The sequence below is a fragment of the Megalops cyprinoides genome, chromosome 7, assembly GCF_013368585.1.
Source record: "Megalops cyprinoides isolate fMegCyp1 chromosome 7, fMegCyp1.pri, whole genome shotgun sequence".
Lineage (NCBI taxonomy): Eukaryota > Metazoa > Chordata > Actinopteri > Elopiformes > Megalopidae > Megalops > Megalops cyprinoides.
In genome coordinates, this window is record NC_050589.1 from 37,513,914 (window position 1) to 37,539,565 (window position 25,652).

A 25,652-nucleotide genomic window follows, 5' to 3' on the forward strand; every position below is an offset into this window, starting at 1 on the left:
TTAACGTTAAATCACTGTTTCCTCAAAAATAAAATTAGCTAGAATTTTTTCCAAGATAGTGTCCTAATCGCATCGGTTTTACCATAGGCAATAAACGGCAAATCACACCGGTGTGACCGTATGCGCAAAAGGGTTAGTTATTTAAATTTACTTCAGAGGGAAAAAAAACTTGAGCTCTATTGGCCCATAAGAAACATTTTTAAAATTAAGCAGTTGATTGGGTAGATGTGGCCCGGTTCATAAGGTCAATTTGGTTTTCAAATAATACGTCACTGCTACTGGACAGCATGGCAGCAAAATGTCAGAAAGAAAATATGATGGCGGGGCACAAAAACGAAAAGCACGGCAAAGAACGGCTGAAAGAACACTATGGCCAGGATTTTACCAGCCTTATTAAGGACCTCTCTGTCAGAAAAACAAGGAAAAAAACTTGAAAGGTAGGACTATGTATTTATGATTGTGCTGCTGTTGCATTATTGCTGTTTTATGCTGCTGCAGTGTTTATTGTATTTTAATGGTCTTGTTTTATTCGAGTATTGCACAGAGGTTCGATTTGTGTCTAAGGATGTTGTGGATTTTGCTTCAGTAAAACAGGGTGTTCTGTACCGCTGCAGATGTTGTACCTGTTGGTTTAGAAAGCTAAAAGCTGTTACCAGCTTGCATATGCACTGTGAATGCCTTTTCTCTGTAGTAAAGGCTGTTTATAGTAAAGGCTGTCTCAGAGTGTGTGTGAGTGTGTGTGTGTCTGTGGGCCGTGTAATATTCCTAGCACGCTTTTACACCAGGGATGGTAAGATTCACCGATTCGCATCGGTGCACAGGCATAAAATTTCACGATGCGATTGCCCCGATTAAAAAAGTGTGCACCGGATACAAAATCCGATTTATGTATATATACTTATTAGTAGAGGCCCAATGTCTTTATTATTTCGAAAAGTGACCAATAATTTTATATTTAGATTTATTCCTCCTCTCTAAACTGTTTCTCAAGAGCGCACTCTCTCTCTCCACTGCTGTCAGTGGCCAATTCTCGTCAAGTCTCTCGGCCAAGTCTCGCGCGAGTTGGAAGCGTGTCCGGGCGAGTCACGGATTATCATGGAGGAGAAAGAGCATCACGTTCCACCGAATTGCTACAAATCAAACGTTTGGCGACAGTTCGGATTTTTCAAGACAGACGGACAATTTGACAAGACGCATGCAATTTGCAAAATATGCCATGCCGCTATAAAGTACACAGGCAGCACGACTAACTCAAGTACTCACCTGAAGCTAGATGTAAGAGCCAAATCCTGGGACAATTTCTCCGACAATGTTTTTGTATTGGATTGCATGTATCAAATTAGATATTTCTGAGATGAAGGTTAATTAGACTGAAGGAATTTGTTAGTTTATCGTAGATCCTCCATTGCGCATGTGCAATGCATAGTGTTAAAGAAAACGGAACTTTCTTTTCAGCGAATTCCTGAGACACATGCAGATTGATGGTGGCACACCGTTTTTGACCGTGGTCTGTATCGTGGTCTGTACCTTTTGTTTAAAACTTTATTTGATTAAGAATAATGTGAGCACTGGATACCCGAATGTGTGAAGTTGACAACCTTCAAAAATAAATGACATCAACCTTCACTGGATTCGGTATCGTGAGTACCTCCATTATAGTTCAGACGTATAATAGAAAGTAGACGGGGATACGGATACTAGTCAGAAGTTGCCTTAGTATGTGCACGTGAATGAAGTGGCTTAATTATAACAAAAAACAAAGACTGAAATTTCGCCACTACACTAGAGAAACAAATATGTAGTAAAAATGGCACTTTAGTTAATTTGGGATTTGCTGTCTGCTTAAGAAGAACCAAAGAAATAAAATCAAACTGTATGTACCGTATTGAATTGCATAGCATCACATTCTTTTGCATCGCATTGTGCTGAATCAAATCGTGTGGAATCGAACTACATCGCAATAGGGGTGAATCATATCGTATCGCATTAGTAGTTGCCTCATATGTATCTTAAATGTATCGGAAAGTTGGCAAGGCATGGAGATGTGTATCGCATCCATTCAGTGATGGAGATGCACATCCCTGTTTTACGCATGGCACTAAATTACTTATTTTCTGGTAAAGCATGATGAGTAAGGAGAGTAGCCTAGGGGCCCATGACCACCTTAACCCGCCACTGTACATATGGAGTGGCCAAGTTAGTGTATGATCGCTTTTTTATTTTTATTTTTTTGTTCTGTTTTTGTCATAACATTTTTAACATTTTACTGTATGCCAATGCCTTTCTGCTTACCAATGTTTTAACCAGTTATACCCTGTATGTTAATATGTGGGCAATGCCGTTGTGAGCTGATATCCATAAATTTGGTTTATTTCAGTTTTCTTGTGGTGACTAAATCAAAACATACAGAACTTAAATTTAGTCATTCTTGACTTATCACTTTATTTAATTTAAGCTTTTCAGAGATACATTTTTCAGAATGACCTCTGTTATTTTGATCATTTCAAAGCCGTTAAAGACGTGGGTTATGTCCGTGTCGGCTAATATTGAGCTATTTCAGTTTTCTTGATGTAATTAAATGAAGACATAAGAAAAGAAAATAAAGAAGAAAAATGTTTGTGCATCCAATCTGTCTGCCTGTTATATTTTTTTCCTCTCACCCATTTTTTTCCTTCTACTGTATATGTAGATTTTAGATGGGGTTTAATGAGGAAAAAATCGTAAAATTCCTTGCAAAGTTTTAGAAAATACCACCACAAAATCAGTGATTTTGATTGTTTTTGTGATTTTTCGCAATCGTGAAATTCTGGAGGGACTGAATATTTAATGAATCCCTATTAGATTTTTTTTAATTTCTGAAGATTTTCAGCAGTCAAAATATTTATAACATGTGCCATAATATCTTTTATACAACGTTACATTCTTCTCTCAGCAATGTGTGTGATAATTTGGAGACATTCTCTGCTGTGGCTGCACCCTAGAAAAAACAAAATGTAAGTGATAAAATATATTCTAAAGGCCGTATATCACAAGGTAACAGAATAATAATGTCCTAAGCTTACTGAGGAATAGTACCAAAACTGACCATCATGACAATTTACTATGTGTCAGATAGTACAGTGTCATGATGGTCAGCCATGTCTGTTCTCCTCTCTCTTCTTCTGTCATTACACCCTTGTCCCCCTCCCCTTCTCCTCCTACCTGCCCTCTCTCACTCCACAGCTGTCACTGATAAATAAAATATGACCAGTGTTTATTATCATAATCCATTGATACTGCACAGATTCTCTCATCTTTACAGCACATGGACAGGCTGATATGGGTGGCCAGCCAATCCAGATGACTTAAAGATCAGTGAATCTGTGCAGAAACTGACAGCTTCCAAAATGTTTCAAAGCATTGACAATAAAGTACCTATGATGCTAGTTAGCACTCAGCAGTCAACACGATCGCTCTCTCAATGGAACAGACCAGATAGTCTAGAATAACAGAAGAACAATATTGCATTCTGCATTCACAAAAGTACATTGTGGTGACCATGTAATAAAAATACCCCACAGCATGTCACACAAAATCTGAAATAATTGAAAATACAGGTATCAAATGTGTGAAAGGCAAAGAAAATAAAATTGTTAATGGGGTAGTGACAACAGATCAATTTTACCTTATATTAAGTTGAAAGCACCAAAAGAACTTACATGAAGCACATGAAAGACTTACCCTTGTACTGACGTATTCTTGCTGGTGAAGAACCTAATACATCCAAACAGCACAGACAGAGCCACACAGCATGAACACAGAGCTGAATCTCTTTCAACTGCTGTCCAAAACTTTGTGATATTGATTCTAAAAGCCTCTGCTTCACTGAAATAAAAAAGCTACTTGACTTTATCCCCCTTAAGTAATTTACAGTGTGATGACAAAATTATCACAAATCATAACAATATATATAAAATATACAAATAATATATTATGTTACCTACCAAAAATACCATCCATCATTTTCATGCATTCTGGGTTCATTTTTGCAAAACCAGCTTTAAAACATGTGAGGTACTCTAAGGTAGGGAGGGAGGGAGAGGGAGGGAGGGAGAGAGAGAGAGAGAGGATGGAAACTGGTGTAGGTAAATCAAATTACTCAGAAAACAAGTGTGAACCAATTTCTTCACTCAGGCACATGGAGTGAGGCAGGGCCATAGTTCTGCAGTGTACATAGGCACTGCTCACCATCTACAGATATGTGAATTTACAATGGCATTGTATTTACAGCCCCTGGTGACGTGATAAAACATATGATATATGATAACATAAAGAATTCAAATTCCTGCTCTTTGCAGATGAAGTTTCTTCACTTTTTCTTCACTTTTCCACAGAACAGACAGCTGCAGCAGAACATGGTTTACACAGAGCAGCACTGCTCTGGGCTCTGACAGTAAATATAAAAAGACTAAAATAGTGATATTCCAAAAACAAAAAGATCCAGATCTCAGGAAAATAAATGGAACTTTGCATTGATTAAACATGAAACAGAATGCTACACACACCACATATTTGGATCTGAAAGCCAGCACAAATGAAATTGTCAAAGTAAGTGTGAATGAGCTGAAAGAAGTATTTGGGGTATTTTATGCTAGGAAGGAAAATTCAGTTTGTATTCTGAGTTGAATATAGTAAAATAAATGAATAAATCCAACAGCAACATAATCCGATTGGCAAGCATACCTCTGTCCTAGTACAGGACAGACAGAACAGAATTCAACTGAAACACCCGTAAGTCAACTGCCATAGAGGGGAAATTCCATGAAACTTACCCAGCATGTTTTGCTGAAACTCTCTCTGTATATTCACGTCTGTGGAAAACAATTAAATTATCATTGTCAATGATCCATAAAGCAGCCAATGATTAAATACAAACACATACATAAACACATATGCATAACACAAATTTTAAGGTTATATATTTGTCAGGACAATTACATGTTGACAATTTCATATTGTGTCCTTGGGATAATCTGAAAGAATGACCCATTATAACACATGGGATAACAAAATGTGCCACACACTGTGCTGCAGAACCTGTATACGCACAAACAACAACATTATGCAGACAAATTGCCATTAGGGAACAGCCCTGGTTATAACAAAATAACCGGGAAGAGGACAGGGCTACAATGGAAAAGAGGGCAGAAGTCTTTGACGTCTTTCTGACCTGAGGAGGAAGAAAAATGGCTTGGTTTAGTTTGATGACAATACTGAATCAAATTTGTTGATCTGAATTGCATTTGCTGCAGATTTTTTTTCCCCACATGGACTATAACTCCTGTTATTGTACCTGCCAATTTTTTCATACTAGTTCATAATAATGGGTTTTGGTGCTGATACAACTGGTCTATTCTAGCTTTTCAAAAACAAAACAATAACAAAAAGGTGCAGCATAAATGGTGCTTAAGAATTTAAATTGTGTGGCGGGTCATTCACCCACATGAGAGTCCCCAATAAGCACTCATATATTATTCATTAACTTATTGGTCAAATTATAACTGCGACCTTGTCAATACTGTAAGTATCAGAGGTTACATGCTACAAAAGTACTTGATTCTGTGCCTGTAGGAAAAGCAAAAAAAACTACTCCCACAATTTTTTCTTGCATCCACCTCTGTCAGGATTGTTTACATGTCTGGATCAGAGAAAATATCTTCTTTTTTTCCCTTTCACCAGCTTTAGTTATACCTGTGACTCAGAATACATTTTTATATGGGATTTCTGGGGTGATTACTTATGGTAATTACAGATAACATGCATGAGCATCTGAATTAGGAACAGTTTGTATTTATTATAATATGACCAAGAGTGACAACAATTTTGGGTGTTTACATACATTTCATAAATCTGATGACTTTTTATTACACACTTTTTGCAAAATATAATCAGTTCTATGAACATTTTGCTGAATGAGGCCCAGTGAGAGAGGGAAAGGGGAAGGACTGTGCTGTGGCTTGGTGTAGCTCCAGGGTGGAGTCTGCCATGGTGGGCTGTGTTGGCCATACTTACGCAAGTCTTCTAAGTAGCCATCCCCCAAGTGGTCATAGCAACCAGCCAGACCTTTCAGGGCATGAGACAGCCAACAGGACATGTAGGCTGTAGAATGAATGATAACAAATGAGTGTGGTAAAATCATTACCCAGAGAGGGACAGAGCAATGCTGGAACTGCATCTTATCACTCACAATAATTAAATTCAAAGAGATTGCGGATTATATTTGATGACAAAGATATAAAGCAAAAGTATCAAGGTAATTCTCCCAGAAACCATTTTAAGCAACTTTAAAGTGGAGTGTACTGCTGTGGACTAATAAACTTGGAAACCTCTGTATTAAATCATCAAAATACCAGCCACAGTGATTCAAAATCTTTTTCTGTCTAGACTAATGATAAAGACAATCAACAATGATATCACAAATCTACACTAATAGCCACAGCATTCATGAATAGGCAATAGTGACATAAAATACACAATAATGATAATCTAATCTGCAAGTGAAGGGCTCTGACCTGGCTCATGGAAGGCCTTTGTAGCTAATACAGTGATCAGGGGCTGTGCTTTATCAATGAGGCTCTTAATAAAACATACTGCAATACAAACACATACAGAGAAAGAGAACGAGAGAGAGACATGCACAGAGAAACACACAGATGTATTGGGTGTCTATGATCACAAGAAAACATCACATCAATGTGACAATTACTCCTGACAGTTGGATTTACTTCTAAGGTAAAAAGGCTTGCCACTAAAATAGCCATAAAACATCTTAATTTACATTATACATAGACAACACTTCTTAAAGCCCAGGTGAATTAAACTGTTTGGTTTTTACTCACCTGTGAGTTCCTTGAGGTTGTTCATGTCTGCCTTAAGCCAGCATTGGAGATAAATGTCTGGTAACTCTGATGTCACAATTTCTGGAATGACATTAAAGACCCAAAGTGTCTTAACATCCCAAGATGTAACTCCATTTTGACATCATATTCACTTTGCTATGCATACCAGTGATTGCCCATCCAATCATTCTCAACCAACCAAAAATCAATTGAAGTCAGTTGAATTAGCCATTTTATGATGCTTTGGTATATATTCAAAAGATTATGTCAAAGTGCAAAATTCTGACCATGGAAGCACTAAGCACTACCTGTTACAACAGTGTTTTACCAGAATTAGTGTTTGGAAAAAAAAAGTGTAGGGCTTTATGGAATTTAATGGTATTTTAAAATTTGAGCTAGTAATTAAGGGTGTTAATTAAGTATTTATCAGTGATTACAAATGATTACAATTAGATTTACACCTCAGTTTGATGTTTTATGTTTAGACTAGTTTTTCACTCTTTCACAAATGAAAAATGTATCAAAGCAATTGTAAAAAAAAAAAAATGTAAGCCTGAATCTGCTGCAATTGACTTTCGGTATAGAATTTGGTGAGCAACAGAGACATGATTACATAAATGGGCCAAAAGGATGGGATGAGAGAAGGGAGACATAGAAAGATATAGTATTAGAGACAAAGAAAACAAAGAAAGTACATCTAAACAAATCAGAGCACATTCTCTGTATGAGTATGTATGCTCAACAAAAATGTGCTTCCATCATATGTACCTCACAAAATCATACTATAAAGTATTTACAATACATACCACCAAATGTTTGAATAGTTGAGGCAAATGGTCCATCTCTTACTGAGGAAAATATTACAAAAAAATTATGATACCAGGAATTATTTTCAGTAACAGTACTGTATATAAAAGTTGACATTAACAATGTCTCACCTAAGTATGGAGATATTTGTTTGTAAAAATTCTTCATACAGCGGATGGTGACACTTTTGCACCTCTGGATGATACACTCTGCAGCACATTAGTATCATGATTAACATTATTAAACCTTTCTATTAACACAAAAATTCACATAGTCTGAGCTATAGCTCTCCCATGCCTCTTACCTTTGAGTTTGTGTGTCATTGTCCTCCCATTCCTGTCCAAACAGGCATTGATTCCTCTGACACACTGAGTTAGCATACACTCTGAAACAGAAAAGAAAACACACACACACACACACACACACACAAATGTGTAAAACAAAAACATAAAAGAAACATTAAAAGTTATTGGTGTCCTACATCTGTTTTGAGTCTGAGTCTTGGACTAGCTGCTAGTACACAAACACAAACAAAAATAACAACAAACAGCATTTTTCTTTAGAAAAAAATCCAAGTTCTGTTGTTAAATGAAATTGGGCACAAACAATGTCTCTAAGATATAACATGCTAATTATCACAAACATGTTGGAGGTGACTTTACCAGAGATATCAGTGTGCAGTCCTGGAAACTGCACAACTGCAGTGTCACAGTGGCTGACAACTGGATAAACAAAGAAAGGGAGGGATAAAGAGCTCTGAATTCAACCAACAAAGAATTTACAACATTTATTCTGCAGTAAAATATATCATGATAGTTATCAAAATTTTCCAGAGGACAAAACTTCTCAGCAAGTGGAGTATCGGTCACTTCCTCCACCAGCCGTTGGTCTGCAGATGTTACAGTGCCCCCACTATCCCATGAGCTCTCAGGATCAGGAGATTACCGTAGACAAAGAGGAAGACAGGAATGAGTGTCTCTCTTTGCATGACTCCTCCCAGCTTTACACCAGCATACACTGCAGAGTGAAGATTTGAGCTTAAATAAATGTATGCACACAGAACCAGGTCAAGCACACTCTTATGTACTTGCTGATGGATCTATGACATCAGCACAAGGTTGCAATCAAACTGTGATGCACAGGGGCATTTGGGATCAGTTGTCATAAAATGCAATCAGTCCTGTGATTCACTTTCACTTTCTGTTAACTCTAGTTCTACTTTGCTTGAATTAGGCATATGCTATCAATTCATCCTCATTTAGAGAAATTCTAGTGAATTTATGGGCTATTCTCTGCACTCCCTTTGAGCAACACTAAAAACAGTGACTGCAACTATACATTTATAAATGCATGTACTTAAGTCCTCACAGTAAATATGACTTTCAACTCTAGTTTCGAACAGTTCATTTGTATCTCTCCCTCAAGATGAAATGTAAAGCAATAGTGACAATTTTACCTGAAAACACATCACAAGAATACAAAAACACTAATGATGAAATTGTGCAAATTAAGATTTTAGAAATTAAGAAGTTAGATTTAAATCAAACCGCCACATAGCAGTGAGAACATAAAAAGTTACCTGACTACTGATCCTGTGAGAAGTCAGACTGTATTGTGCCTTTTGACTTCCACTTTCAGGTTGCTATGATTTACGTATATTTACATAATAAATAACCATTAGACCTCCTCCTTCACTCCCCTTTGTCACATGAGCGTTGAAACACACCACTTGGTAGATATATATTTCAAGATTTTTTTTTTTTTTTTTTTTTTAAAGTAAGTCAGCCGCAATGCTACGTCAAGTGTCATTCAGTACTGACTCCAGTCAGTAGATGGCAATAATGCACTTACACTGTGAAAGCCCACGTCTAACAGTATGAAAGTACTGTGTAAGTTGATTGGTGCCCTCTATTTTTGTACGTCATTCTGAGGAGACAAGCCCACCTGGATCGAGGCAATACGTCAATTGTCAATGGTTCAGCGACAGTAAACAAGCCATTCATCTTACCGGTGTATTACACTGTCGGTAATTATGTAGCCATCCACATACACAGGTATCAGCGGTTCGGTACTACTCGAAGCAGCAGCAATATGTAAGTATTTTAAGTATTTTGCACAACTTTGTAGTTGGTTTGTTAGACTAGCTAGTTAGTAATCGTAGTCTTGTCTTCCTCTCTGCTATCTTTTTCTTGTCTTGGAACGTCTATCTAACCTTAGTTTTGGTTGGATTTTCTCTAGATTTAGAATTTATCGGCAGTATAGGAAAAAGGATACTTACGGGGCGTGGTTTAAAAATTATTTTGAGTATTAATTTAAATGATGCATATAGCTAGTAAAGTCGGCGAAATGTGACAATAAAATGTGGACGTCGCGTATAGGATATGCAGTCCACAGACGTACCATCAAATCAGCTTGCTTATTTGAGTATATCGGCAGCGGTGTATTGCGTAACTTGAACGTTACATAAAACGCTCGCTGTTTACTGCTTTTAGGCTGCACTGTACGGTTGACCCCAACAGGAGGTTAGTAGGACTATGTTGGTGATGGCAATGAGTTTGTCGTGAGGAAAAAAAAACATCAGTGCTTTCACGTTTTAGTATCGTTCAGAATATGCGTTTGCACTGCGCCATTGCATGCACCTATTTAAACGCGATACTAAGCCTGTGTTTTTATCGTCTTTTTATGTGTGCTGCAGCTTGGTCTGTCGGCGCTTAGGATGCTGGGGGTATTCCTCCTTGTGATGTTCGGTGAGTTTGTCGCTTAATACCCTCTCTTTGCGCTAGGAATGCCCTTGTGAAATACTGAAGTTTAGTGAGTGAGATCAGTGTAGACTTGTTATGAGTGTGAGCACCCGACAAGAAGCGTTGAGTAACACAGTAAGGAACACCCCACATCCATGAGATTAGCGACTTTTTTTTTTAAAACTTAAACTTTATAAACTTAATATACCTTCTACTGAACTTGACAGTTTTGTGTAATTCCTTTTATCAAGAATGTATGCCATAGTTAACACAAAGGTCATTTTGAATATACCTAGTTAAACATTTCCATTTAATCAGAACCATAGATTCATGCTCCTCTTGTCTGTGTCCCATTCTTCCAGCCCGGATTCTGGCCCTCGGGTATGTGGTTGGTGCGTCAGGTGAGTATGAGGCAATGGCTCAGACAGGAAGTTAGAAATAATCTCATCAAAGCTCAGTTTCAACTGCAGTCACCAATGTGTGCAGTACAGCAGATGAACACCCAGGTTGAACTGTGCTAAAAGAGTAAGAAGTCTGGCTCAACTGCAACTAGACATAGTTAATTGATTTTAGTTGTCTTTTATACTTTTTCAGGTCTCACCTGCGTCTGTACAGTTCACATTATCCAGAGGGAGTTGCTTTGGGATATGTTAGATCTGTGCTTCTGGTGGTCTGTAGTGTAGTATAGTGGTTAAGGAGTAGGACTTACAACCGAAAGGTTTCTCTTTCAATTCGCCGCTGGGGCACTGCTGCTGTACTCTTGGGCAAGGTACTTAACCCACACTTGCCTCAGCTGTACAAACGGATAACATTGTTAAAAAAAAAAACTGTGGCTGATGTAAGTTGCTCTGGATAAGAATGTCTGCTAAATGCCAGTAATATAATGTAATTGTGGTCCTTTTAGGCCCCTCAGTAGTCATAGAAACCCAGACGATTTCTTTTCTTAATCAGGATTTCAGTGTATCTTTCACCTTCAATGGCAAAAATATCTGTTACACATCCAACAGCATTTGTTTTTGATGAAGCTTTTTTGTTATGAATATGGTGCAAATAAATTGTACTTTATATATTTGGCCCCCTGTCTCAATTTTTACACAAAAATATCCAGCCTGCAGGGCCATTTTCCTGTGAGACATTTTTGGGGTTTAAAAACCTACTCTATTTGTGCTATATCTTTGCATGACTATGTTTTTCTCTTGCAATATACATTAGCCTTTCACATATCCACAGTCTTAAGTAATGGTTAAATCAGAATAAAGGTGCATGCCTTCCTGAATAAGACACTAATATGGACTATTTTGTATCATCATCCAGCTGCCTTTTCCTTGGACCCTCTTCCATATCCCCCTCCCCAGAATATTGAACCTGACATTCTCCCATTCATCATGTTGCTTTTTAGCAACTCCCTGACCACTGGTCATGCTCATCTGTCTTAAAACAGGACTGTGTCTGACACCTTATCAACAAACCAACAGGAGACCCTTCTGGTGCCCATAGCTACCGCCCTGTCTCCCTTCTGCCCTTCCTCTCCAAAACTCTTGAATGTGCTGCCCTCAACCAACTCTCACATTTTTCACACAGAATGGCCTACACAACCCCAATCAGTATGGCTTCAAGGCTGGTCACTCCACTGAAATGGCTCTTCTTTCTGTGTCAAATGCCGTTAATTCTACAAGGGCATTCTCTAGATCTGTTCTCATTCCAATTCTTACTCTGTGGTCTTTGACACAGTAAATCACCACGTCTTTCTGTCTTCCTTGGTGGCATCTCAGGCACCATTGTTAGCTGGATTTCATCTTACCTCTCACAGCCCACTTATCAGGAGTCCTGGAAAGGAGTCACATCAACCCCTCAGGGTCAGTCCTTGCGCCTCTTTTTTTTTCTTCATACACAAGATCACTTCACTCTGTCATTTCCTTCCATGCCCTCTCATAACAATGTTATGCTGATGACATGAAACAGTTTCTTTCTTTTCCCGTATTTGACATCTAGATCTCATCTTGTATCTTAGCTTACCTAGCTGATGCATCATTGCGGACATTTAAATATCACCTGAGACTGAATTTGGCCAAGAATGAGCTTCTGTATATTCCAGCCAAGTCTTCTTCATTCAAATTTTTATCTGACCATCACCCTGGAAAACACCAGTGTCAACCTCCCGGACTGTCAAGACTACTGGAGTGGCACTTGACAGTGATCTCACATACATGGATCACATAGCTACGGTCAGCAGGACCTGCAGATTCTTTCAATACAACATGTGAAGAATTTGCCCCCTCCTCACCACCTACTCAACCCATTTCCTGGGACAAGCCCTGGTTCTCTCCAGCTCAGACTACTGTAACTCTCTGCTTGCTAAGCTCCCTGTATGTGCAATCAAACCCCTGAAACTTCTACAGAATGCTGCTGCTTCATTTGTCCACAGTGTCCCCAAACTCTCCCATGTCTCACACTTTCTGATCTCCTCTCACTGGCTACCCAGTGAAGGCATGCATCCGTTTCCAAACACTGGTGTTAGCCTGTCAAACTGTTGTTGTAAGGGGAATGGCTCCCACTTACCTTGAGCTGATTGCCCAGTTCTTCACACTGGCCAGACCACTGTACTCAGCTTTTTCAAGACATTGGGCTGTTCCTCCCTCTCGTAGCCTGGCATCCTGGTCATGCCCACTGTCTGTCTTGGTTTTTGTGTGCTGGAGCAAGCTTCCTGTTTCAGTCAGAACAGCTGGAGCACTGGCCATCTGAAAACTGAAGACCCACCATTTCAGGCTACACCTCACCCCCCTTCCCAAGCATGATCTTTTGTCCCTCTTATGTGCAGTTATATATGTGGAAGTATATTTCAGAGTTTTATGTAACTGGGTATGTTTTCTTGCATATGTGTGGTCTTTTAGCATTATATTTAAAATGGTGTAGTCCTTAAGTCATACTTATTGCTGTGTACTTGTATGCCAGTCTAGGCATGCATTTGTGATCTTAGCACTATGTTTAATACTGATGCTTATTTATGCATGTTTAGTGGTGTCCTGTTTATGTAACTTTTAATACTACTTTATTAGATGCACAGTGTAAGTTGGTCTGGATAAAAAATATCTGCTACATGACAGTAATGTAATGTAATATGTCAAGTGTTAATGTCATCATGTGATGCTGGAGCTCAAGTTATGAAATATGAACCCAGGTCAGGCACACAGTGTGCACACTCCTCTCATTGTTTCTGTGACAGTAGGAGGTTCTTCTTATTGTAAGGTATATGAGAAATCTGCTCTTACCTTTTACAGCTACCTTAACCTATCATCATGTTTTTTGTTACAAATGCAGTTTATAAAGAGCAGTTTACCATGCATGTAATTGCAAATATCATACCAAATGTATAGAATGTTATAATTAACATGCAAGAAATGTCGTAATACAGAGAATGCTTCCCATCACTGTGGTGATTATCCACAGACACTAAGCTGGTCAGACTGGTGGACAGCGGCAAGAATTGCTCAGGCAGAGTGGAGGTTTACCGCAGTCACCAGTGGGGAACAATATGTGGTCGTGGCTGGGACCTAAGAGATGCAGACGTGGTGTGCAGAGAGCTGGGCTGTGGGAGAGCCGTAAGTGCCTTCACCACCACCATGTTTGGGAGAGGCGTCGGAGTCATATGGCTGAGGGACATGCAGTGCACCGGTGACGAGGAGGAACTGTCCCAGTGCCACAGCCACAGCTTCTGGAACAGCAAGGATGAACACAGCTGCTCCCACAGGGATGATGCGGGGACTGAGTGCTCAGGTACAAGAGATGTAGCCTTGCTTTCTCCCTTCCAGTGGGGAGGGGGGAGGTATGGCTTAAAACCACTAATGTTCTGTGAGATTATAAAAGAAGATTAAGCAGCTGTCACTGCTTGCACAACTCTCCATGAAGAGGAATGGCTGGCTGTATTTGTGTAACCATAGGAAGCTTACTGAGCTGGTAGTTAAACTCAGACAGTATCGGAAAATACTTTACTTGATGAACTGTAGGGTAACTTTTGTTGTGCTGAGATTAGCTTTGTGAAGGCTGAAGGTGTTTGTTGTTTCTGTTCCTTCCAGGACCTCTGGAGAGACCTGTCCTGTCCTTGCTGTCCCCCCAGTCTGTGTTCTATCCTGGAGAGGCTGTGCGCTTCAGCTGCATGGCACCCCCTAGTCCCTACCACATTACTGACTTCTACTTGTACAGGAGGGGTGGTGTGGTGTCCCACACATTTGCATCCCCACAGATGAGGACAGAGCTTGTGGTTTTCAACATGGAGATGCCCCATCAGGGCAGCTACAGCTGTGTGTACAAAGTGCAGGGCAGAGTGCGGTCCCCACCTAGTAACTCCGTTAACATCACTGTGGGTGAGTTATGCCCCCCGTTCTTATTTCTGATGTTGGCTTAACCTTTTTGGTTACAATACAACCAAAATTGTATTTTTATTCTCACATATACTAATGTAAGTGTATTTATCTACTGAAAACCTTTATATCTGCTGATGAATTTGTCAATGAGATGCCCTTATCCAGGGTGACACAGTGTGTCTTTACATTTTACCAAGCATTCTTTGAGCATAGAATTCCATGCATAACATAAGAAGCTTTTGTCACATATTTTAAGAGCAGTGTGAGATGTGGTGTTTCACTGTCCCTCTCCTTCTGCAGTGGAGCTGAACACACCAGAAATCTGGTACAATGTGTCCCTCGATGCACCCCCAGGAAGTGTGATTCGGGGTCACAGCTTCAACGTGACATGCTCCACTCAGTCACTGTATCCAGGGGGCTCCTTTCAGCTTCGGATTATCCGTTCCAATGGCACAGTACGCCAGTCAGTGCCTGCTTTTACTCCCTCAGTCACCTTCACCTTTCCCAGTGCCCAGACTTCACATGAGGGCTACTACTGCTGTTTGTACCGGGTTCAGCTGGGGGGCAGAGTCTTCACCTCTCGGGAGAGCCAGCCACTACCCATCATCCTCAGAGGTGAGTGTGACATTCTTCAGGTGTGCAGGTGTTTCCCTCTGTCTCTGTCCCTCTTTTTCTCTCTGACAGCACACTGATGATCATGTGACTGAGGAACCATTTTCTGGTCATGTGACTGCTCATGTTTCTGACCTCAGAGCCGAAACCCATTCTGAGTGCCATGGAGGTCAGCTGGCTGGTGTCTGCGGTCACATTTGCTGTTGCAGTTCTAGTGATCATTCTGGTTGTGCGTGGGCTGTGTAAGAGGAAGGGTACACCCATGGAACTGGAGAGAGGCAGCCGGACATGTGAGTATCCCCAATTCTCCCCCCACCCCCACATTTCAGTCTCCTTCAGAAGCCCCACCAACTTACAATGTGTATGGTCGTTTGGCCTTTTTCCACAACTGAGACTGATGATATGGTGTGAGGGGATACTTCTGGATGAGGATACATCACTGCAACCTCTGCGTGAGGAAACAATCAAGGAAATGTCTTGCTTCCTTCATAGGTCTTCTAAGGAATTGGCACAGTCCTCAAAGTGGTGACCATTTATCTATTTTTTGAGGTCATGGAGGATACAAGGATACAATTTAGTATTTTTAGAATCTAGACCAAGAAACCCTCACTGACTCCCCACCCTGATCCCTAGCAGATTGAAGCCAATTTGTTCTGCTGCTATGGGCTCCCCATCATTGTCATGATGATGTGGCTGGGATCACACCCGGGCCATAGAGCTCAACACCTTAACCACTGAGCTATTGCTAGGGCCATATGTTCTCATTTTTGAGCACTTCTAACTAATTGCCAGCTTTACATTTAATACAAAACCATTAAATATTCACACTTCAGAATTGAAATGCAATTTTCTCTTTGGTCAAACTGACTTAAATTCCATTTGCATGGTCCTGTTCTTTCTCAACAGTTTGATTAACATTTTTAAGCTTTTTCATACTTTAGTAGTGTTGTTCCTAGTCTTCCCTCCTTCCTTTCCTTGAAGCCCTACAGTTGTTTTTTTTTTGTTACAAAAATTGTAACAGCCCAATAGAGTATAAATCAACTCACAAAACAAATGCTTTGATGAAATATACTACTGTAAATATAAAACAGCCAGATGGAACTGTTAGTTGCTCATGGTCTCATTGTTATTGCTTCTGCAGGTGTTGAGAACACGTACGTTGTTGTACCAGTTAAATAACAAGATCTGACATAGAAAAATTCCTGAGGTAAGAGTTAACACAGCTCTCTCCAGTAGCTGCTTGAATACAATTCTCTCCTGTCTCTATTACACTGTACACAGTGCTGTTTTGTCTCCATGTTACTTCCTCATCCTTGTGACCTTGTATGTAATAATGATGAATCTCTTGAATGAATGCATAGCATGTATGTTTGTTTACCATAGGTCCAGGTCACGAGTGCAGTGCGGAGTTGAAGCAGGGCCGTGTCTAATGCTGTGGACTGGCTGATCAGAAGGCTTTGGGCCTACCTGACATGCAGGGGTCTCCCAGCAGGCCTGGATGTGAGAGAACAGCTCCCCCACCCCCTGCTCTCCTCATCTACAATGAGGGAGCAAATGATCCTCACTGGAAATGACTACAGACGGACCAGGAACAGCACCTAAAGACAGCCCACCTGTCCAAACCCTAAAGGTTATCTCGATCACTGTCTGTAAAACTTCTTTTTGGTCAATGACTGAGGTTTTCTCATAGGAAACAACCAAATGGTGATTGGACACTTTCCAGCTGTTCCATCCAACAGCTGCAACGTCTGAGGAGATTATGCTCGCAGTACAAAGCACTGTGCATTAGAATGCTGCTCTGACCTCCTAAAAGCACCTGAAAGCTGGTGGTGGTGGCCGATGCAAGCTGTGGACATCTGTCAAAAGAGCCCTTCACTCTGGGATAAGCAGAGAGGGGAACACTGCAGCACTTTAACAGAGCATTTGCTTTTGTTCATTTCTACTAAACATTTTATAACTTCTACTTGTGAGTAAATGTGTATCATATAATGTGTGTGATAATTGTGTTTTATTTGAAGTTTGTGGGACTGCATAAACATTAAAATTCAGCATAGTTACTTCCTCATTCAGATTTAAGATACAGCCATTTTCTACACCTCTTTTGATGTATGGTCTGTTTTAACCTGTGATCTCCTTGCCAAAGTGAACAGAAAACATATATCTGGTGATCTCTTTATTTTGCCTTCATATGTGAGCTTAATCTTGTTACCCTGATCTGTCATTCAAAGTAGCCTATCTATCAAGTAGCACAGAGATCTTCATGAGAACTTGGATATGTTCTGGGCCAGAATTAAGCATTTGAGGTATTGGCATGAGGCCCTGTCAAAGGGGCACATATTCTCTGATCTGTATAGTGAGTGGATTGGTTATTAAGAGTAGTGTTCATTGTAAGTTAAGATGTTATTACATTACATTTTTGTAATTTAGCAGACACCCATATCCAGAGCAATTTACATAGGTTACAATTTTTACATGTTATCCATTTACACAGCTGGATACTTACTGAGGCAGTTCTGGATTACCTACATTGCCCAAAGGGTACAGTAGCAGTGTCTCAGCGGGGAATCAAACAAGCAACCTTACAGTTATGAGACCTTTTCTTTATCACTATGCTACGCTGCTGCTCTTATCAGGATGCTATCAAGGTTATTTGAAGAGCACTGACACTGTACAGCACCTATCCCCAAAAACATAGAAACCGACGATTAGGGGGTGAAAGCTAGTAGTCATATAATCGCGGGGAAGGGAAATCTAAAATAAATAAATAAATAAAAATAATATTTTTTGCTATTCGGTGTTCATTTTCTTTACTGTTTCGTATCTGGGTCATTTTACTGTAAGTCTTATAGTAATGAGTCGGATGCCATATCCCTGACTTGTCTTCAAGCTCCAGTTCTACTTTTTTTTTTTTTTTTTTGGCGCCACAGGCAAAAAAAAAAACTGAAGGCCGATCGAATAGCTCCTGTATATGTGTAGATATAGCATTAGGACGACAAATTGGTGTCGTTAACAAGGAGGGACTATGTTACTGAAAGACTTGGTGTAATTTCACCTATTACAGCCTCAGTTTTATTTGGACGTATTAAGTGGTAGGAAGTGGAACCCGAACGCTGTAACGCTGAATACCGTCGCCCTTCATTTTTAATTTAATGTGGACGAACAGAGGGTGGGTCTCGGGTACAAACTTCTCAATTCTGTTGAACTGGCATAGATGAACAAATGGGAGTAAAACCTTATTTTCGCAATGAAGTGAACAAAACGATTTTGGTTTTGCAAAAAAAGTGCCCATTAGTACTTATAGCCATTCGTTGGGAAAAGTTCAGGGCGATTTCTTATTTGGTGCACACAGATTATATCGCTTTATGTTGTCACCCCCTGCACTAGTCTACCTCAAGAGACTGGCACGGATGTGTATTTTGTGAAGGCTTTAGCTACTTGCATGTGTATAAAAATAGTTAATGCCAAACCATGCTCCTTTATTTTAAGTATATGTATCCTGGTACTTCTAAATTGTCTGCAGACAAGAATGTTGCTGCGCCCGACATTCAACCACGTAAGGAGTTGAAATTGAGTAATTATCGCATAGCTGTAGTGCCTATGGAGACAGGCAACTTGCTCCGAACGGAATGAATAAAATCTTACCAAAGAGGTTAAACGGATTGATGTGTAAGACTGATCGAAGAAGTTCCGCCAGATAAATTTTTCCCAGTTCACAATTTTTTGGTTTGCTGTATGTAGCTATATAGTATTTTAGACGATTGAATTGGCCGCAGTGGTAAATCCATATTTTATTATTCATTATTCTTCCAGGAACAGCAAAGTTTACGGGAATGATCCCTCCCCCTTTTGTTCGACAGCCAGGGAGGAAATACCAGAATTGCGTGGGAGACGTACGAAGGAAATGCCAGTCCTTCATAACAGCAATCATGTTTATTGTATATGTCAATCCCCCGTTTTAATGTTCGTGGTTTGTGTTTGGATCACGATATGCGGATTGTCACGCTCGCACGGAGTTTTCATTCGACCCTCCTCATCGTTGAATCTTTACAGTCGGGGTTTCAAAATAGCTCGTATTTTTAATCTGCGACCTAACCGATCGCTTTAAACGAAAAGACAGCGAGCATTGCTTGCCGTTTCTTCTTCAGAACATCCTGATGATGCACAAAATAAGTAACGTTAGCGGATTTACCAAGATGCTTCTTTTGGGTAGGAGGGAGACGTAACTGAGGCACAACTTGCCTCAATAAGGAAACGTGATCGGCTGGGCCCAGCGCTTTGCCGCTGTGGAGATGGCATGTCTTCATGTAGGCTGCGTTGGCTGTCATATGGGACGATTCAACTCAAGTGCAAAGCAATCTGACCTTTGACGATTTTCAGGATAAGTTTTACAATATCTTGTGTAAGTAATGGTACATTTACATTTCTTTTAATTAACCGAGTTGCTCTCTCGTGCCGCAAATAGGAGAATGTTTATATATTTTAAATATAATGTAAAAGTGAGTGAGCCACTACGTCCTTCGGACACATGGTATACCCAGTTTTCTCCCCAGTTTATTACGTTCACTTTAGCGGTTAATAGAATATGGATCTTGTTTTCACTTAGGCCTCTATATTTGTAGTTTTTGTTACAGATGTTATACATTAATGCTTAATTGAAACAGCTACATTGTTTTTCAAGGGCAAGGTTTTTCACTAAACTGTGAAAACACATTTCTTTTTCAGACACATTTATACCTGACTAAATGTCAAGATTTAAAAAAAAATGTAGTTAGTAAACAACTTAAGTCAAATTAAGTGAGAGCTGAAATGCAATGAAACGCAGCATACAGTGGGTTCACAGGACCAGGGATGAAAAACACTGATTTAAAACAGTATCTCCTAATTTCTCTTCTATCCATGGACATGATGGCATTTGGACAAAACTGCCTTTGTGGACAAATCTGCTTGTTGCAAATTCATGGGATTCATTTGCAAAAATGTATTAATTTTCTTTTTGGTAGTAGGAAGTAGATGAGATTTTTAGTCTGGTTCATGTGTGGCCCTTGTTAATCTTCACTGCTCCTTACATTCTCCACAAGGTGCCAGTGTTTGAATAGTTGTGGTAATTTTATATACATTTTCTCTCTTGTTGACATGTTTTTGTTTTGTCTGCATGTGACCCTGTAATAACTCATACCAAAGGTTCAGTAGCAACTATATATTTTCAGTGGTTATAACTATATATATTCAGTGGTCTGAGCCTCCAAAGATAGCAGTGATAGGACAGATTTTAAATGTATGGGCCAGATATTAAGATAGGTGTATGTCACATTGAAAGTTCTGTCTCTGCCATTTTTTCAGCTAGTGGTTTGATTTGCCAGCTTGTTATGAGAAGTCTTGAAGGGGCGTAGTCCGAAACATAGCATCGGAAAGCAAAAGCACTGGATAGTCCTTTAACCAATCAGAATTTCCTAATGAGAGGACAGAAGTAACACAAGAGTTGAAAATCTGATCATAATATACAATCTGTAGAGATAAGTAATGAGTAAACAGCAGAGATTATCTGAAATAAAGTAGTTATTTGCAAAGTTGGTCAACCGTCAAGTTAATATTCTCTGTTCGTCATGTTTGGCACACTTTTTGCCTCATGGTACACTTGACTGAAACAACCACTATAATTTTAACCACATGATCATAGCAGTGTTTTCGATTAAAACCAAGCATTCCCCTCCTGACTGCAGTGTAGGAGAGACACATTTCCTCTTTCTGAATGCACTCTTCACAGTTGCCTGGAGGTATCAGGACTATTAGTTGGATTATTTGGATTATTTTATTAGCACTTATTTTTCTACCTTGCTTCCCCAAGTTGTCACTGTAAAAGAGAATTGAATTTTCTGGTTAAATATAAAATAAAATTCCAATTATGAGTTCCAATTACTATATTATTTCTATATTATTTTAGTCTTGCTACACAATGTAATGTAAGCTGTGTTTTCCAATTAAGCATTTTGGGTTTTTTTCTTGTAAAGTACCAAGGGTGGACCTATGAGCAAATAAAACAAAATATTTATAAAGTGGCTTTGTAAGGTCTGTGCATGATCCTTCCATCTGAACACTTTCCCTGTGGTTCCTTTACAAGTGCTTTGTATTCTTTTCCAAAAAATATTTTCAAGTTCAGATAATTACAAAGTAAATTTTGGGTCAGTTTTTCTGAGATCAGCCCTGCTGTCCTGAAAAAATTGTAAATGAAAGCATTTGGGAAAAAATCCTGAATGATCCCCAGTAGATTTGTAGAGGTCAGAAGAACATTGTGGGCTTACTTCTGGCTGTATCTATGTGATCCCAAGTGTGCGTTTTCTGCATCACATACAGTAAAAAGCAGCTGTTGTCTAAAATTGAGTGTATGGATGGTGGTTTGCTCGGTGCTATTTACCACTGCTTTCTGTGCCCCAGCTGAAGCCACAGCTCTCATTGGCATTGACCAGGATGTGGAGGATTCTGCTGATTTGGATTCTCAGTGAGTTTGCGAGGGGTATAAGGGGTGTTTGCAAGTTGGCTTTTATTTAGCATTTTGCTGCAATTGCAAGAGACAAGTAGTCTTCCAGTCTTCCTTTGTAGCGTCTTTGGTGAATTACTTTCTCTGCCAGTGTGAATACAGCCCTTTTATTTGCCCCCTCACTTAACATCTCCAATCTCTGTTTTATTGCAGGCCCAACTTTCACTCTTTCATATGCAGGTGAGTGTTCAGATCTGTTCATTTTGTTTCATTGAGTTCATTCATACTGCTTACCCTCATTCTGCAGTACAATCTGCAAAATAGCCACATGTTCTTAACCTTCTATGTACTCCATTTCTCAAAACCCCACCATCACCACCCCACAGACATGAAGGTGAGGCTGGTGAATGGCACCAGCATGTGCTCCGGGCGGGTGGAGGTGTTTCACCTGGGCGAGTGGGGTACGGTGTGTGACGACATGTGGGATTTGAAGCACGCCCAGGTGGTATGCAGCGAACTGGGCTGTGGTCAGCCCCTGTCAGCCCCAATAATGGCCCACTTTTTTCCGGGCAAGGGCCCGATCTGGATGCTGAAGCCGGCGTGTCAGGACGGGGAACAGTCGCTGGTGAACTGCATTCGCCATCCACTTGGCTTTGTCAATTGTAAACATGAGGAGGATGCCAGCGTGGTGTGCGCAGGTATCACTTTTATTACTAAGCTATTGTGCCTTAGGTAACAAATTTTTTTCTGTTCTCTAAAAAGAGAGAAACATAAAACAAAACAAAAAACATGAAATGAGTTATTTAGGAGTAAGTCAAGTTCTTCATTATGGGGGCTTCTGAGTATCTCAGTGCTGAAGGCATTTGCTTTGAATGCAAGTTCTACCAGCCCTGTAGCTCAGGTTTGATCCCAGCAGGGTCGTAAGCCAATGATGACGGGGAGCCAACAGCAGTGGACCAAATTGGCTTTGTTTTGCCAGTGGTGGGTATGCCAGGAGGGGTTACTCGTCTCACTGCTCTCAGGTACCATCAGGTGCCTGCAGGTTGCTTGGATGATGACAGTGAAGCTATGCCCATCCCCCCAATAGGTGCTTATATTGCTGTAATGCAAATGATTGCTCTTGGTGAATGAGTGAATTGGAGGATTGCATTCACTATGCCCTGCGCTCCTGCGGGGGAAACATCTTCAATATGAAGGTGTCACATGTCATCATTGTTATTATTTCTGTTGTAAACAAGCCCTTTCATACAGCAGTCCATTCAGAGATTGGTTGAAGTGGTAAATTTTAGATGTTCATGTTCAGTAGTATAGTAGATGCTGTGTTAATGGTCAGTGTACAGTAAGTGTAAGTATTCCTTGTTAGGTCTTTGAGTTCAGTGCTTATGCGGAGTCTCTCCTCAGTTACAGGAGTCAGTGTCCCACGCTGGACAGTGGCTTTAGTGCTGATGCTGGTCTTGTTCATCCTGGTGTTGATGGGAATATCCTGGTTTTTCTACAGACGCTCCAAAATTAAGGAACTGGAGAGCAGCCACAGAGTGTGTGAGTGTCTGAGTCACACAGTGTTTGGAATTATGCTTGGGTCAGTTTATAATGGTATTTTCCAAACATATATTGCTGCGGCAAAACTCGAAATGTGTTGTCATGCTAATAAAGTCTGTTGAATTGAAGTGAATTGAATTGTGTGTGTGTGTGTGTGTGTGTGTGTGTGTGTGTGTGTGTGTGTGTGTGTGTGTGTGACTGAATCATAGGGTGTAAATTTCTGGGTCACAGAAAATGTTTGTTTGTCTAAGTCATAAGGTGTGTATGAGCTGCTTGTAACTGGACCAAAGATGCATTAAAATATCTCCCTCTTATAAAGGAGAAATTTTTGTAATGTCACTAAAATAGTCACTGAAGTGACAGTTACGGCTGAATGTATGCAGAGTTCCTTCTGCCTCATGTAGAGATGAGATTATTATTGGGAATTTGTTTTAATTCTAAACAATTTATTAATTTATTAATTGTAATTAAAAGCATATGTCAGAACATTAATTTCTACCATTTTCCCCAGGTGAGTCAAACATCTATACTGATATCGGACTGCAATAGCTGGCTGGGACAGGAAGAGTGAAGGATAAAATGCAGCAGAATATATCCTGTGGTGTTGCCCTTCCCTGTCCTTGTCTGGAGGACAAACCCCCTTAGGAGGAAGAAGAAGCCACTATGGGACAGTCCTGAGACCAGGAGCCCAGAGCGAGCATTGAGCAGGCAGACACATACAGATACCAAGCAGATACTGAGCTGTGAATATTTGAGGAACAAATACAGAGACACACCATAGACACAGAGGGGGAACAGACACGTGTCAGAGACACATAAAGGAACAGAGATGCTGTCAGTCATGCATGTTGCTATGTTTCTTGATTCTCCATTTCACTGTGTGAACACTGTCCTCATTCTTTTTTATATTAAACCAGATCAACACATTAATTATTAAAACGTGCACAGCTATTTTTTTTTATTTGGGAGCAGAAGTAATCTTTACTACAAGGCTTTTTTGCAACAAAACTGAATGTACAATTATTAAATATTACATTATTATTATTAAGCAGCATTAGATTCATTAGATTAGACAACATTAGAGCCATATGAGAGGTGAATGTCGGAAATACACCACACACTGGAAGAATGTTATTGTGCCACTTTCATAGATGTTGAATTAATAGATAAATTACAAATGTTTTAAGTTACTCTGTCTGAGTGCTTATCGCTTGCATCTTTGCAACACAAGCAAAGTAACGATCACAGAATGAAGGAAATCGCATCACATTCAAAACTGAAATAACTGACTCTTGGCTTGTTGGAGGTGGTTTTATATGTAAAACACAACCCACTTGATATTGTCATACAGAACAAATATATGGCAACTATGTTAACAGTCTATAGATTTCAACAGGGTTCCAATATTGTCCAATGGCAGTATCACAAGGGAGAACAAAGAATGACATTGTAATCATTCTTGTTTATTCATATTGTTTATTAAATAATGACTAAAGACTAATGTTAATTTGTGTGTTTTGTTCATATTTTATTGGTACTGTACTACAATAATGGCATGTTATTGCCTAAGTCCAATGTGTTCAATAGTCAATTAGTGTGGTTGACCAGGGTGTCATTAACTATTATCAGCACACAGTATAGCACATTAAGAGTTCTTTGTTGAATTTATTCTTTTATACCACTGAGTTCCTGCAGAGTATCATACAGTATGGCATTACAGTTTGGTTCAACAGTTTAAAGGTACAGGTATAGTGGTTCTGTGGTTTTAACTACTTCACCTCTTGAATGTTGCATCCAAGACTGTTGGTCTATCACTTTTGGAGGGATTATATGAAGGTCATGCACAGATTGATGTCCTTAGCCCCCAGTGTTCCTAACCCAGCTTCTAGCATACACCAAATCTTTTACAAAGCTAAATTGCACATAATGTAAAAACTCGATTAGATCACTCAACCAACAAAATAATTGGTGTGGATATAGCAAATATATCCACATGCCTTAAAAGTGGCAGTTGCCTGTAGTCCGAGCCCACTTTGTGTGCCACAAGTTCTATCACCATAACCAACCCCCCCCCCCCCCCCCCCCCCCCACAAAATCAGTTTGGTCACATCTCTTTGACAGCAGTAGACTATTTTTGTATTAAATGTTACTCCTTTTGATCCAGCTTTGGTAATCGGCAGTTGCACTAGCCCCATTGTAGCAACCTGTGCACTTATGCAGGACCACAGGGCAAGGTGAA

The 25,652-nt window shown here is 39.8% G+C and overlaps 2 protein-coding genes and 1 long non-coding RNA gene across 8 annotated transcripts; 2 read left to right on the forward strand and 1 right to left on the reverse strand.

The window, feature by feature from the left end:
- Nucleotides 1-6,561: 6,561 nt before the first annotated feature.
- Nucleotides 6,562-7,718, reverse strand: LOC118780155. Its single transcript, XR_005005067.1, has 3 exons — nt 7,685-7,718; nt 6,879-6,959; nt 6,562-6,629 (listed from the first exon to the last, which is right to left on the reverse strand). It is a non-coding gene; the product is annotated as an uncharacterized LOC118780155 (long non-coding RNA).
- Nucleotides 7,719-9,651: 1,933 nt separating this feature from the next.
- si:ch211-150o23.3 lies at nt 9,652-17,362 on the forward strand. Its single transcript, XM_036532487.1, has 9 exons — nt 9,652-9,778; nt 10,381-10,432; nt 10,789-10,827; nt 13,874-14,200; nt 14,500-14,787; nt 15,088-15,402; nt 15,540-15,689; nt 16,541-16,606; nt 16,783-17,362. Exons 2-8 carry the CDS (start codon nt 10,402-10,404, stop codon nt 16,576-16,578), a joined length of 1,188 nt encoding a protein of 395 aa, XP_036388380.1. The 5' UTR covers nt 9,652-9,778; nt 10,381-10,401; the 3' UTR covers nt 16,579-16,606; nt 16,783-17,362.
- Nucleotides 17,363-19,270: 1,908 nt separating this feature from the next.
- LOC118780153 (scavenger receptor cysteine-rich type 1 protein M130-like) lies at nt 19,271-24,835 on the forward strand. Of its 6 annotated transcripts, none has more exons than XM_036532488.1 (6): nt 19,271-19,798; nt 21,832-21,895; nt 22,088-22,114; nt 22,261-22,572; nt 23,276-23,453; nt 23,925-24,835. In XM_036532488.1, the coding sequence occupies exons 2-6, from the start codon at nt 21,865-21,867 to the stop codon at nt 23,926-23,928; spliced, it is 552 nt and encodes a 183-aa protein (XP_036388381.1). In that variant the 5' UTR covers nt 19,271-19,798; nt 21,832-21,864; the 3' UTR covers nt 23,929-24,835. The 6 variants fall into 6 exon arrangements, with proteins under 6 accessions (XP_036388381.1, XP_036388384.1, XP_036388386.1 ...); XM_036532491.1 differs by having other exon boundaries at nt 23,276-23,413; nt 23,925-24,834; XM_036532493.1 differs by having other exon boundaries at nt 23,373-23,413; nt 23,925-24,833.
- Nucleotides 24,836-25,652: the final 817 nt, after the last annotated feature.